We start from the raw sequence: 15,940 nt of genomic DNA on the forward strand, positions 1-15,940 counted from the left end.
ACAGTCTAACATTTGGACTGTTTTGAAGGTACCAAGTGTGGGTAATTTTACTAATGCCCGAACAAAATGATGTGTATTATTTGTTTTATAAGATTTTGTTTGATTTGATTTATGAAATGAAGTTTTCTAACATGATTTTGATAATGACCGGTCATTACCATTGGATAATGACCGGTCATTACCCAAATTAGGCGCGATTACGCGTTGGGCAAAATAAATGCCTGGTCACGTGTACGCTTTCAACCAATCATTTGATTAGGACTCACGTCATCATCTTATAATAATAGACTAATGGACTGTTTTGAAAAAGTAACATTAGCAAGACAACAAACATACCTATCATTGTACAAAATTTTATTACATTTGGACAAGCCATTTTTTAAATTAAATTATGCATTAAAAAAGAGCAGGATTTGAACAAAAATAGGAGGTGGACTGTCCTTGAAGAAGCCAACTTACATGACTGTTTGAATAACTTTACAAATATGTGACTAACAAGAGAATAAGATGTTGACAATATGCCCCCTCTAAAATATGGTAGGATCACGTTTGTAGTAGTAAATATCTCTGTAATGGTGCTGGAAGTGGTAATAGTTTAACAGAGGCAGGAAGATGTGTTGTTGAGGTGATGCCGAATCGTGTAACGACACTGTTGGCGCAATGACCGGGGTTGGCAGCAAAACTGCTGTAGCATATTGTACAAGGCCGTGTCATTTGTGATGGATGTGGGGATCATGCCATCTTCGTCTCTGATGTCAAACTGACCCGAAGCATTGATGAGTAAATCTAGGCATTGTTCATCCTCTTCAACATCAAGCCCAGCTGCGATCAAGCAGGCAACTCGAGAGATGGGGGATACTCCGTCAATACTTAGCGTGTGGGTCTCAACACCGTACTCCAGTAGCAAGCGCACACACTCATAGTTTCCTTTCATGGCTGCCCAGTTGAGTGGGGTATTGCCATGGATATCTGATAAGTTGATAAGGGCATTTCTTGTGAGCAGAGCTTGCACACATTCAACCTTATTGCGAAAGGAAGCCCAGTGAATAGCAGTCTCACCATTGGTGTTAAGAGCATTGGGGTCAGCACCCGATTCCAGGAGAAGTGTTAAGCAGTCTTCATCTTGTTCAGCAGCATAATGGATAGCAGCCCGACCATATCCATCAACAGCATTCACCTGTTATTAAACATAAGGTAAATGATAAAACAACATCATCAGATTTCTTTTAAAAACATTATTTAACATGATTGCAGAGACTTTCTAATTTAAAGGAGAATATAACCAAACAAACTGATAGCTTTATCAACAATTATTACATATTATAAGCCATCTAAATCTAAAATATCTTGAAATTACTCCAAATTGAAGATTACCGGTACCGTAGAGTTTGGATAAAAGAAGGTCAAATATCAAAGGTTAACAATTCAATTTATGTGAAATTTATAAGTTTTTAAAACTTGCAATGGCCAAATCAATGACTACTTAGAGCTATTTTCACTTTGAACTTAAAACCTGTAACTAGTACATGTATGCATACTGTAGGGAGCATGGGTGTTCTAGCCCAACAAAAAGCTTAGCACCTCCTCTCTGTCAAATCAAAACATGAACACACACAGGACAGTCGTTTTGATCTCGCCGTGTACATTTTCATTCAGATTCGCAATGGAATCCAGAAGTCAGAAGTGGGTATGATAACTATGTGTCTTGTTCAGGTGTAGTCATCAATTTTGATATTCAATTTATAGAATAATAACATTTGAACATGTTGGGGGTATTTTTCTTTACACATTTAACTTCCTGTTGTAAAATATATGAAGAAAAGACATAGTAAATTGTAGCCCTGCGTTAACAACAACAAAAACATTCGAGATTATTAAAAATGTTGGTCCTTTCTTCCGTTTGTTTCATGAATTCTTTAAAGTAGATATCATTGATTAAAAAAACTAACTTTATTTTCATTACCCGGTATTGCAAAGTTGAAACTTTGATTCGACAAGGTTATCAAAATTCAATATTTGGAAACATTCGAAGTAATGATTATTATGGTTTTATTTTGATGACAAATGCAGCGATACAAAAATGAAGGAATCTGTCGCTTGTAAACAAAATAAGACGCCATTGTATATTCAGCTGCACACACCGCCGTATGTTCGGCGTTTCAAGAGGGAACAAATGCCGTCCTTAATATCATCCCCAGGGTTTTCAATTTGAAAGTCTGGTTTCTTTGATTGTTAATTAACACCTATCCTGTGTATTTACAAGCAAAAGATTTTAGTTATCAGAATCGGGTCATATCCACATTTGAATGGTTTGACATGCCATTACATTTATATACACTAAACTCATTATAATTTGACAAATAATAGCTTTGCAATTGTGTCCATTCTTTATGGGATGTCGACTGCTTGGGCAGTATTGGTCCATATAGTGACGTCATTAAAACTCTTGTATATCCCAGCTGCTATGGAGGTGGTTGTATTTTTATAAATCACCCGATATGTAGTTGACCTAAAACTTGTACGATGGCCATCTGTTAGCTTACCAGTTTCTAGTGATACATTAGTTGACATATTTGTGATTTTCCGATCATGACAATGCAGATGCATGCTAAACTACCATTGCCCTCAGAAGTTAACCCTAACAAAGAAGATGTGTTCTATTTCTCTCATGTGGATAGGTTGCCAATCACATCAGATGGTATTAGGAAGGCAACACGTAAAGACAGAGTGTTTTCTAGAGTTCATGATTTCATAGCAAATGGCTTGCAAAATTACTTAACACAGTCAGAGTCAGTGGTCAAGCCATACTTTGCACATACAAATGAGCTATCAGTAGATAAGGGTTGTGTTATGTGGGGTGCTAGGGTTGTAGTTCCTGAGAAGTTCAGAGAACAGTTACTAGAAGAGCTTCATGATCAACACCTAGCGTTGAGTTTGACAAAGAGTCTAGCAAGAAAATATCTTTGGTGGCCAGGGTTAGATAAGGAAATAGAAAGAGTAGCAGGATGTAACACTTGTCACATGGTTGGAATGAACCAAGCCAAGACACCTACATCCTTTGAAATGGCCGGCCAGAGTTTGGCGAAGGTTGCATGTTGACTTTGCTGAGATTGACAAACAGCAACTATTCATAGTAATCGATAGTCATAATATAAGTCATTTTAAGTAGGTTGAGGTGTTCCCGATGAACAATACTACATCAAGCAAGACGTTGGATATTCTGAGAAGCCTTTTTGCGGCATATGGCTTCCCAGAGGAAATAGTGTCCGATAATGGACCACAGTTTGGTTCAGAAGAGTTTGCCAAATTCGTGAAAAGAAATGGGGTAAAACACACTTGAGTGTCTCCATATCACCCGGCCTCAAATGGAGCGGCAGAACGCACAGTTCAAATTTTGAAACGGGCACTAGTCAAACAAATGCTAGATCCGAATCCAAAGAAACAACAGATATCACCGGCCCACAGAGTGGCCAACTTTCTGTTCCCATATCAGAACACGCCTCATACCACTACCAATCAAACACCTGCTGAAATTTTTTTGAAGAGACAAACCAGGACTGGGTTTTCTTTGTTTAAACTGAACTTGGCTATTAAAGTCAGTGGAAGGAAATCAGGCAAGACAGAAAATGTATCATGACAAATGGGCAATTCCACGGTAACGGACGGACACTCAGACAAGATTTTTGAACTTCAGGTTCATACTAAAAGAACTGTTTTATTAGTATAAGATGTGAAACAGTACAGATATAATACCTATATAAGTGCCTTTAATTCTCCCCCAAAAATTGTCATTATAGTTAAGTAGTTTAAGAATGTGCATATTAATTATCTCGGTAACGTAAGGACATAAAAATGGACATGGTTTTTCCAGTTAATTAGTGTTTATCCAAACTTTGTGAAGTTGATGAAGCTTTCCACTTGACTGAAACACATTTTGTTCCCCATAGTTTAATACATACTAATAAAACTTCTTTTAGTATGAACCTGAAGTTCGCAAATCTTGTCTGAGTGTCCTTCCGTTACCGTGGAATTGCCCAAATGTAAGGTAAAAGAGAGAATTTTGGAGCTGAATCAAAAAGTCATGGTGAGAAACTGTGTTAGCAAGTGGGTGAAATGGTTACCTGGAATAGTAGTACACAGGCATGGACCAAGAACGTATTTGACAAAAATGCTTGGAGATGGGAAAGTAAGGAAGGTACACATAGATCAAATCAGGTGTACATCATCGAGATATGAATCAAGAAGTACTACTCAAACAGAAGGGAATTCTGGTGAGTCAGAACTTGAATCAGATTGGACACCAGAAGTAGAATATAAAGATCTAGGTTCAAACAGTAATCAAACAATGGTAAACAGTGACCAGAGGCTGACCAACGGAGGTGAAGGTGAACAGTTTGGTCAGGGAAGGTATCCTCTTAGAAAGAGAGCCCCGGTTGTTAGGTTTTGCTACGGTCACAAAGGTTCGTACGGATGATAATTTCGTACGAATCTCCCTGTTTTTCCATAGTCTGAAAATCGTTCGTACGGCGTTCGTATATAGCAGTTCGTAATGGCATTTGTGACCGAGGCTTTAGATATATGTACAGTTAAAACTGTGATGTGCAAAGGAGACATCAATGAGGCATTTTAAACTTTGTTACCACCAATGAAAGTAAGTCCAAATAGGCTACTAATTTGATGTTTCTTGATAAAACTATGATTACTGGTGTTATTTCAAGTCACATATATTGTATGTGTAAATGCATAATTGGGTATGTTGCCATTAGGTCATGGTTACCCACGTCACATGCAAATCATCACAAAATACTAGTATACGATTCAATATCAGGATTTGTAGAAATACTAATCTTATGTCATTTTGTTTTCTGGTAATATTTAATGCCCATCTCCGAAACCGTCAGCATAATGCAATACGCATAATAATTCTCTCAATATTTTTCAAGACTAAAGAAAAGTGTACAGTAGGCTTGCTGTTGCACAACGTGAGAGAGAGGGTGGATTGGGGAGTCCTGAAAAGGACTGTTGATATAGTCTTGAACGTTTTGAACAGGTTGACTATCCATCGTCAGGAGTGGGGAATAGCTGGCATACTATACGTGACTGTGTGGGCTTGAGTCACCGTGGTGTGGACTTGGGTGTGAACCCCGATTCACGCTGTCACGTATAGTACCACCACATCTGCAACCTGGTGACTTAAGCTCATGCATGCCAGCTATTCCCCACTCTCGACAACGGATGGTCAATCTGTTTGAAACGTCGAGCCACTCCTACCACCCATCCTCTCCAACCGGCGATGTAGTTCTCCTTAGAACTATAAGCTAAGAAAGATAACCAAAAGTCTTTTTCAAGACTATGCCAACAGTCCTTTTCAGGACTACACACACTCAAGAAAGAAAGATTACCAAGAGTCCTTTTCAGGACTCCCCAATCCTCCCCCTCTTTCACATGGTGCACCCGCAAGCCTACTGTATATCGCCATGCAAGCCGATACTTTGTTTTCTATAATACCGTGTATACAGTAAGCATAAGGAGAAATGGTTCTCCGCAGTAGGGGGTTAAGTTAAACATATGTGAATATGTTTTGTATGTCATGTGGTTAAATAAATAAGTTATCTAGAAATATCGCAATCTGTATTGCTGCGCAATGAGAATGTATCCTCCGGGAATGGCAGCGATTTTTGTGTCATCCTTATGTTCAAAGGAGGGACAAAGATCCCCTCTCCCCTTCCTGAAACAAAAGAATGACATAGAGATCACCACTAGAGGCTCAGACTATTGTCAAGACTAGGAGCAGCATCACCAAAACGGTTGCTTACTGTGTGCCCAAGCTTTTACTGCTTCGTCGGACTGGCGTAGGGTAGTGTACTATCGCGTAGGCTTGGCGTACAGAATTTATAGTGTTGCGTAGACTTGCGTACAAAATGCGTACTTTCTGAGCCTGGTGTCTACGCCAAAAGTACGCCGCCAAAAACTTAAACATGTTTAATTTTTTGCGTCCATCTCGCATACCCCTTTGCGTCCCTCAGGGGTCGTTGTGTGGGCATTTTCGGTGGCCAGCGGAAGCAAAATGAGTGGCCGCTTGTCGCGTAAGACAAATGGTCATTGTGTACAGGTTCTTAACTACATGAAATCTCAAGGGGGATTTTAAGTGGTCATTATGGACAGGTGGTCGTTAACACAGATTTGACTGTATCTATATTATAGTTTATAATTGTCGAAGAAGATTATAAAATAAAATAAAAAAGACAGCAAAAAAAATAATTAAAATTTGGCCCACCAGGAATCTTGGGTCGCAAGAATGGGAGGCAAGTGCTGCCTTTAACCAATAAACCTATATATTTCTCTTAGACTTTACATGCAAAGCTGACAAACGGCCTTGAAATAGTCGCTATTTCAACTTTCAATCAATTTTTTTTTATATGATCCCAACATCTGATTTAAAAAAAAGGCACTTCCCATAGATAAGCCCATAGCCTCAGCTATAACATACCAAAATTTATGAAAAAATAGAGCAAAAATAAGCGAGATTTTGCTCAAAGAACAATGTCATGTAGATTCATGATGTGAACAAAATTCACCTTCCATAGGCATAACACGGAAATTAAGAAAATTCTGACATGTCGCTTTTAATTGAAATTATCACTACGATGACGTCATCAAAATGAAAAATGGTTGTGAAAGATATTTAGAGAATTGTCTTAGCTACAACATATCAAAATTGGAAGCAAATCAATCTATATGTACTTAATGGCCAAATGAGACATGAAATCATATCTCAAAATTATATTCTATCCATATATAAAGAAAAAAATTGGGGGTCCCCAAGCATCCCAAAGAGCTATAATGGACTTTTTATAGCGTTGTTTTTGCCCATATATGCTACCTAAGTGTTTTTAATACAAGAGATTGTGCGCAAGGACATTTATCTTGGATGCTTATTCCATTATAAATAGTCATAAAGAGATAACAAGGGAAATGCTCTCGGCGGTCTCGCCTGCATTACGCAATTCGATATGATGAAAAATGATAGCAAATTGTTTGGAAACAAATGGGGAATATCATGAAAGAAAAAAGAATTTCAATTTTATGTTGCTTGTTACGCGTGACTTTACGAACGACTTGTATATGAAGTGCCAGATAGGATGCCCAAAGTTTTTTTTCTGATATTTTCAATAACCTCAATTAAATTATGGCAAAAAATATACTTTGCATTACAAATGTTTGTTATCATAAGAATGTTAATCTACATCTGCACAGTTCAACTTTAGTTGATGTATTTAATAATGATTGAGCATCCTATTTGGCTTTTTATATACAAGTCATTCGTAAAGTCATGCATTACTTTACGAACAGCTTTATGAAAAAACCCCTGATATGATTAAAAATCTGTTGAGGTTTCACAGACAATGTAAACTGTTAGTTTACCTGGCAATGAACATATTTTGTAGAAGGACCAACAGCCCTAGGTTAGAGTAATGTGCTTTTATGCCCCAAGATTCACTGTACTGTAATCAGACTCTGCATGTCTGATCAAAAGGCAGCCTTTACGTCTACAGTGTAGGTACAGTTTACAAAAGGAGGTCTTTATTGCTTTACATCTAGGTAAAGGATGGATCAAAGGAGAAACAAAGACATAACAGAAGAGAAGAGGATATATTGAAGGAAATGCATAATGAGAGTGGAGAGTATGGAGAGGGATATATATATAAGGAAAGAGAAGAGGATAGATCAGAAGAAAACAGAAATACATAATGGAAGAGAAGAGGATAGATTTACGGAAAAACGAAAAATACATGACGAAAGAGAAGAGGATAGATAGATTGAAGGAAAAACAAAGAAATACATAACAAAAGAGAAGAGGATATATTGAAGGAGAAAAGAAAACAACAAAAGAGAAGAGGATAGATTGAAGGAAAAACAAAGAAATACATGACAAAAGAGAAGAGGATAGATTTAAGCTAGCTGGCTCTCCAGGCTTCAAACACCTACAATTAATGTAGCTAATCACAGTCACTGCTAGCTAAATACAATAATAGTGAGTATTGTAAAAAGGCACATATGCAGGGAGTTCGCTAAATGCAGCAAAATCTTTGCATTGGCTAAAGTAAATATCGAATTGGCAACATGAAAATAGCTATTTTTGTGTACATCGATCGTGTGTATATGCCTTATTGGCCGAAAAAATTTGACTTCATAAATAATAATAATAATAGTAATCTTTTAGTCCACTTCAAATTTTATTAAACCGAAAATGGAAATTCTTTTTGCCCAATTGATTGTGAGCCCTGCAGCCTCTGAGCAGCTCCAGATCGATGTTACTCTATCCCCTTATTGTTGAACGCTAAACAAGGTAGCAGCAACTCCCGTCTTTTAACGTCTTTACTTTCAAAATTATAATATAAATTCAAAAACTTAACCAGAAAAGCGGCGCCTATGTCTCGCTTTTTGCTACGCAGGCGAGACAAAAATGATAGCAAATTGTTTAGAAACGAATGGGGAATATCATGTAATAAAAAAGAATGGCAATTTTATGTCGCTTCTGGCACAAACGAAAAGGCACGCGCATGCGTCGTTTTTTGACAATTGCTCAAATGGCCCGAAAACGTATGCAGAATGAATTTGAGACAATTTGGAGCATTTTGACATTTTGCGCGCAGACTGATGCACGGACGTACCCGTATTTGCACGTTTATTGACGTGACTTCGACTAGAATAAAATGACCTTTGATCATGAAAATTTGAATGAAAATAAAGACTTTCCATTACGGAGATATGACAATAACTTGAATGCCAACAACAACAAAAATCACATAATGGCGCCTGGATGAATTCATGAGTATCTGATGACCTTGAAATGTGTCAAGTCTTATGCCAATGATATGACTGTGCCAAAATTGGAAGAAATTGACTGTACTGATTTGTATTAATCGTCTGCACAAAAAAGTGGAGGGAAATAATAAAGAAAGAAAATTCTGACAAAATCAAGAGGTGATCTGTCGGTGACAGACCACCTAATTAGGGACAAGTTTGATATGAAAAGTGATTATGAAAAGGACTATCCATTACCTCTGCACCATGATTCAGGAAAAGCTTGACATAGTAATCATCTCCAGTCATGCAAGCACAGTGTAGAGGTAGAAGGGTGCCATGCATCTGATTGACATCTGCTCCCTCAGCGAGTACAGACTCTACAGAATCCTTTAGCGATAAACAACCATAATGCAATGATTCATCAAATCATCACAGTGCATATATTTATATAATTTATATATATACATACATGTATATATAATATATAACTATGTACATTGCATTCGACCGTCAATTGTTCTCTTTTGCTCTCAAGCCACAGGAAATGTTTGGACAGTCATCTGAAGACTTCCGTCCACAGCTGATCTGAGTGTTTCTCTGAATGGAAGGCTTACAACACCCCCACAAATTCAATCCTATTTTTCATACTATGATACTGGACCCCAATCAGCGATTTTTCCTATATACTATCATATCTCACATCTAATCCAATTTTGACATCTCCCAAGTTCCAGGTCAGGTCAGAAAGTATGCAGTGGCATTTAGATGCCTATGAACAGTGAAAAAAGAACATCTCACCTTAGGCGACAGGGTCCAACCACTAATGGCTCTAATAAGTCGGTCAGACAATGTAAAATGGTGCTGAGCCATAGCAAGGCATTGGTAGGTGCTCATAGCAAGCCTCTGTTCCTAGAAAACAAATACCAGCTGATTAAAAACTTGAATTCTCCATCTAGAATAGAAGAAAGAAAAACTAGCTCATTTTCAACTTTATTGCGCTTCTAAAATTTACAGGTAGTTATGTGTGCAGGACACGGTAAGATATGGCTAGTTTTAACAACCCAATTTTTTTATATAGATTCAGTGCTTACGGTGACCAATTACGGTACAATGATTCACTAAAACTGACAGTTAATGACTGATTTGATTTTCGGAATGAGATCTTGATCTAGATCTAGACTCTATGTTTTCTAGCATCTGCATGTGAGTCGAAGTAATTGTACTATAAAAGTAGAAATATTTGCGGTACATTAATTTTCACGGATTTCACGCTAAGATCGGCCAGCGCAAATTTTAGAACTTGCGAAAATAGTATAAGCATGACTTCTTTTGCGTGTTTTAAATGGGCTGAATTGCATGCAATATGGTTTAAGAACAAGCGAATATGTTTTGAGTTGGTTGGCGAAAAAATAATCATGCAAAAATAGAGCGTTTACAGTATTCAATTGATATATAGATGTTGGGATATGTAATTAAAATGGTGATTTTGAGAGAATGTTATTTTTGTTGGCTTTTCTTAAGTGGTTTAATTATTGAGGTGAACAATGACTATTTAAAGGTGTGTTGGCTCAGTCAGTAGAGCGTCCGCCTCACAACTGGGAGGTCGTGGGTTTGAACCCCGGCCGTGTCATACCAAAAGACGTTAAAAGACGGGAGTTGCTGCTACCTTGTTTAGCGTTCAACAATAAGGGAATAGAGTAACATCGATCTGGCGCTGCTCAGAGGCTGCCGGGCTCACAATCAATTGGGCAAAAAGAATTTCCATTTTCGGTTTAATAAAATTTGAAGTGGACTAAAAGATTACTATTATTATTATTATTTATGAAGTCAAATTGGTTCGGCCAATAAGGCATATACACACGATCGATGTACACAAAAATAGCTATTTTCATGTTGCCAATTCGATATTTACTTAGGCCAATGCAAAGATTTTGCTGCATTTAGTGAACTCCCTGCATATGTGCCTTTTTACAATACTCACTATTATTGTTTTTAGCTAGCAGTGACTGTGATTAGCTACATTAATTGTAGGTGTTTGAAGCCTGGAGAGCCAGCTAGCTTAAATCTATCCTCTTCTCTTTTGTCATGTATTTCTTTGTTTTTCCTTCAATCTATCCTCTTCTCTTTTGTTGTTTTCTTTTCTCCTTCAATATATCCTCTTCTCTTTTGTTATGTATTTCTTTGTTTTTCCTTCAATCTATCCTCTTCTCTTTCGTCATGTATTTTTGGTTTTTCCGTAAATCTATCCTCTTCTCTTCCATTATGTATTTCTCTTTTCTTCTGATCTATCCTCTTCTCTTTCCTTATGTCTTTGTTTCTCCTTTGATCCATCCTTTACCTAGATGTAAAGCAATAAAGACCTCCTTTTGTAAATTGTACCTACACTGTAGACGTAAAGGCTGCCTTTTGATCAGACATGCAGAGTCTGATTACAGTACAGTGAACCTTGGGGCATAAAAGCACATTACTCTAACCTAGGGCTGTTGGTCCTTCTACAAAATATGTTCATTGCCAGGTAAAACTAACAGTTAACATTGTCTGTGAAACCTCAACAGATTTTTAATCATATCAGGGGTTTTTTCATAAAGCTGTTCGTAAAGTAATGCATGACTTTACGAATAACTTGTATATAAAAAGCCAAATGGGATGCTCAATCATTATTAAATACATCAACTAAAGTTGAACTGTGCAGATGTAGATTAACATTCTTATGATAACAAACATTTGTAATGCAAAGTATATTTTTGCCATAATTTAATTGAGGTTATTGAAAATATCAGAAAAAAACTTTGGGCATCCTATCTGGCACTTCATATACAAGTCGTTCGTAAAGTCACGCGTAACAAGCAACATAGAATTGAAATTCTTTTTTCTTTCATGATATTCCCCATTTGTTTCCAAACAATTTGCTATCATTTTTGTCTCGCCTGCGTAGCAAAAAGCGAGACATAGGCGCCGCTTTTCCGGTTAAGTTTTTGAATTTATATTATAATTTTGAAAGTACAAGTTTTTATTCAATGAAACTTTGATTATAGGGTTATCAAGTATCCCCATATGATACCATATGATACCATGTACCGGTATGAAAGATAGAAAATTCTGACAAAGTAGGAAGCATTCTGTATGTAGCAGCCTACAGACCACTCAACAGTACAGTAACTATAAATGTGAAATGTGCAAAGTTTGTCAAAAAATTCGGAATTTGTGAGACCATGGTGGGCCTCGTGTGAGTTCTTTAAAAATGCAGTTTGATTTTTTAATGAAATTCACCTCTACATATATAATACAATAAAATTTTAAAAATTGTGCGTCTTAATGTTTAATGACTAATTAATGTTTGCCAAAAAATGACCATTCACATATTTTCAATTTGCATCTGGCTTTTCTGGGAACAATGATATCATACATGCATGGTCACTATGGGCACATGCAGGAGAATGCACCGATTGTATAATCTGATTGTATAATCTTAAGCTTCTCCTGATTGGCAACTTTCCTGAGTGCCAAGACTATTGAAATGAAGACTCAATTAGACTTACTTTAGAGAAGCTGCTGCTGATCCGACCATCAAATTGTCCACATACACCTGCCTAAAATCCATGATCCTATGAAACAATGAAAAGCATGGATAATTAAAGGGAAATACAATGTTGATAGATAAATTCTATCATTAGAAGAAGTGTGATTTTTTAATTTTCTGTCTTGTTTATGTTTTCATCAAACTTCAATATACATAAAGACAAGTGATACGGTACTTTGTACACATAGCACTGACTTATCTGCACTCTGCTACTGAGCTGGGACCAAAAATTACATTCGGCAGAATTTAGAATCTACTCCATTCACCTGACTGGATTTTACCTAAAGAAAATCACACCCAAAACTTTTTCTTCTAATAGTTGATGCGTCTAAAAGCAGAAAAGTGCCAAACCTCAGGCATCCTCTACTCCTCAGTGGGAAAAAAAAAAATTGGGGGGGGGGGGGGGGGGGCTCCATATCCAATTTTTCTGAGATTTTTTTGGTCTACTTTTTTAACTTTCAGGGGGCTACTTTTTCCATTACAGGGACTTCTTTATCATTAATTTTTAAAAGGATGCAAATTGTTGTTTATTTTAGGCTTACTGGTCTACATGTATATCTCTGATTAAGGTTTCGGGCTTCCTGCTTCATATTTACCCATTAACCCATTCAAAAAGAAAGCATTTAATTAATGAAATAAATAAGTTTTAATGCATTTGTTACTTGTGGTTTCCTCTACCCGTTGTCCCCAGGTCCTTTGTTCCACAACAACAGAATACACAACACAAAGTGGTTAGATTTCAAGGGCTGATCTTCATATTGAGCTTCGTTCTTCAACTCCAAATACTAGACTAACTCGTCCTGAGGACGGTCTGTACAATGTATCTAGATTCGGTCGATACACCCATCACACTCTCCCCCATAAATTAGCACTTATACCAGTAGGAGAAGTGCTATAAAAACATTTCTTTTTCAATGTTGTTTCAGCAACTGCTGTAAGAATACAAAAACCTGAAAGTATTTATAAGTATGAGGTCTTTGTAGATTTAGAAATCTGATAAACAAGTCAGCTTGTAAAACTATACAGTACCAGCATGCAAATGGTATCACAGCGTTGTCTAGTGGTTTCTGTTCATACAATAAAATTGAGTATGAACAGCTATAATTAAAAACATTAACCATTCTTTTATCATCCTGCTCTATCATCTTCATCGCTGACTTTTGCATATATCAGAAGTCATTTGTACTTAACATAAAACAAAATACAATTCAAATCGCAGAGAAGTTCACCTTAAATGACCTATCAATATTGATATGTCTTCATGCTTCTTCGCAAGTTTGAATCTAAACATATTTCTTTGCATAAAAATAATACTAAACAAACTTCAGCAACATTAACCCTGTCTGAAAGATAATATAATATAGCCTTCACGTCAGTTGTAAAAACATGTTACTATTAATCTGAAGTTTTGCATTGTAGTGTAAAACCATATCATCTGTGTTGGTTGAGTATTGAATATTTTCAAGAATAACTTTAATTACTTTATATCCATAACCAAAAATATGGTAAAACACCAAAATACTTTTTGTTCCAAAGTTCCTTCTTTTAATATATTTATCCTGCCTTGGATAAAACATATAAATCAATTTACTGTTTCTGTTTTCATATATATACATGCACAGACAAAATGATGACTCACTAGGCTTTCTAGTTCCCTGTGTTTGTACCAAAAGGGTTTTAACACAATAATATTATCATGCATGTTCAAATTCGTCAACGAATACAATAAGCATATCACATACACACTGGTTTACAGACATCTGGAAAGCAAACATAAGAAAAATACATTTTTCTGTGAGTCCAATAAACAGTTTCAATGAGTCCAATCAGTCTATGTTCACAATGCTTTGTGATATTAAAGAAACCATCAAAGTTAAAAGTTCTGGTTCCCTTTCTCACAGTATTCCAATGAATTCACCAAAGTTCAACTGTTCAAGTATGATGCTTCACTGTAAGTGTTCAACTGTTCACGAAATGATGCTTCACTGTAAGTGTTGAACTGTTCAAGAAATATGGTTCACACAAGGGTTGTTCACTTTTCCTTGTGAATATATCAATTAGTTTGTCATTGATGTGTGCTAGAACCTCTGAATTTTTCAATTTCACACATGGGTTCTCTCTCTCAATCTTGCACACTTCTTTCTCAATTTCACACTTTGAGTCACATTCAACAGCACTCAACACTGGTTGTGCTTTACTCTCGTCATCTCTTCGGATATATGGCTTAAGCATATTCACATGACACACACGTCTCTTCTTCTGCCTATCTGGAGTATTGACAACGTAGTCGACATCACCAACTCTCTTAGCAATAGTGTACGGCCCAGAAAATCTAGCCTGCAGAGAATGACCAACTATCGGCAGTAAGACCAAGACTTCATCTCCTACCTCGAAATTCCTCTCTTTGGATTTCCTGTCATACCATGACTTCATCGTCACCTGAGAATCTGACAAATTCTGTCTGGCAACCTCCCACGCCTGATGCATTCTCTCACGGAAAGTATTCATATACTCCAACACATTTGTTTGTGAATCATCACACAACAGTCTCTCTTTTAGCAACTTCAATGGTCCACGTACTGAGTGACCGTATACCAACTCAAAAGAACTGAAACAAAGCGACTCTTGTACAGCATCCCGCACAGCAAACAATAACAAGGGAACTCCCTCATCCCATTGTTTCTCTGACTCCATACAATAAGTTTTCAACATATTCTTCAAAGTCTGGTGGAATCTCTCCAGTGCTCCCTGGGACTCTGGGTGGTATGCACTCGAAACTACATGTTTTATGCCCAGTTCCTTCAACACCTGATTGACCACCCTAGACATGAAATTTGACCCTTGATCAGATTGTACAGTCTTTGGTAGCCCTACAGTAGTGTAAAATTTCACTAACGCCTTTGTCACATTATTCGCTGTAATGCGCCTTAGTGGTATCGCTTCGGTATATCTCGTCGCAGCGCACATTATCGTCAATAAGTATTCATTACCTGCCTTTGTCTTTGGCAGAGGACCTACACAATCTACTATGATCCTAGAAAATGTTCATCGAACGCCGGTATTGGCTTCAATGGTGCTGCTGGTATTTTCTGATTCGGTTTACCTACAACTTGACATGCGTGGCAACTTCTGCAAAAATTTGCAACATCTTTTTGCACACCTGGCCAAAAGAAATGAGAAAGAATTTTCTCCCGGGTTTTGTGAACCCCTAAATGACCTGCAAGTGGAGCTTCATGAGCAAGGCTAATTATGTCCTGCCTGTATGTAGAAGGGACTACAATAATGTACAATTTGGTGGACTTCTTTCCACACCTCATCTGCAGGGACATCTGCTGGCCTCCACTTTCTCATTAGCACACCTGCTTTCTTGTAATAACAACAGGCACAGTCAATGCCTCTCCTCAGAAACAGCTCTCTCATTCAAAGAAATCAACTGAGGATCTCTTAGTTGCTCCTTTAGCAACTACTCTTTTTCAAAGATAGTGGGTTCAGATTTTTCAATATTTCCTACGCTCATGAACCTTTCTCGCACTCTCATTCACATTGGAA

The 15,940-nt window shown here is 37.1% G+C and overlaps 1 protein-coding gene across 1 annotated transcript; it reads right to left on the reverse strand.

Annotated features, from left to right (window-relative positions):
* Window positions 1-333: 333 nt before the first annotated feature.
* Window positions 334-12,416, reverse strand: LOC590019 (ankyrin repeat and SOCS box protein 8; the record flags this gene model as incomplete). The annotated part of the gene is given in 4 exon segments (XM_030974571.1): window positions 334-1,177; window positions 9,067-9,198; window positions 9,610-9,720; window positions 12,351-12,416. Coding segments are annotated over 3 exon segments (810 nt in total). The 3' UTR covers window positions 334-595.
* Between the last annotated feature and the right edge of the window lie 3,524 nt (window positions 12,417-15,940).

This window comes from Strongylocentrotus purpuratus, unplaced genomic scaffold (assembly GCF_000002235.5).
Source record: "Strongylocentrotus purpuratus isolate Spur 01 unplaced genomic scaffold, Spur_5.0 spur5_scaffold_7, whole genome shotgun sequence".
NCBI classification, from domain to species: Eukaryota; Metazoa; Echinodermata; class Echinoidea; order Camarodonta; family Strongylocentrotidae; genus Strongylocentrotus; species Strongylocentrotus purpuratus.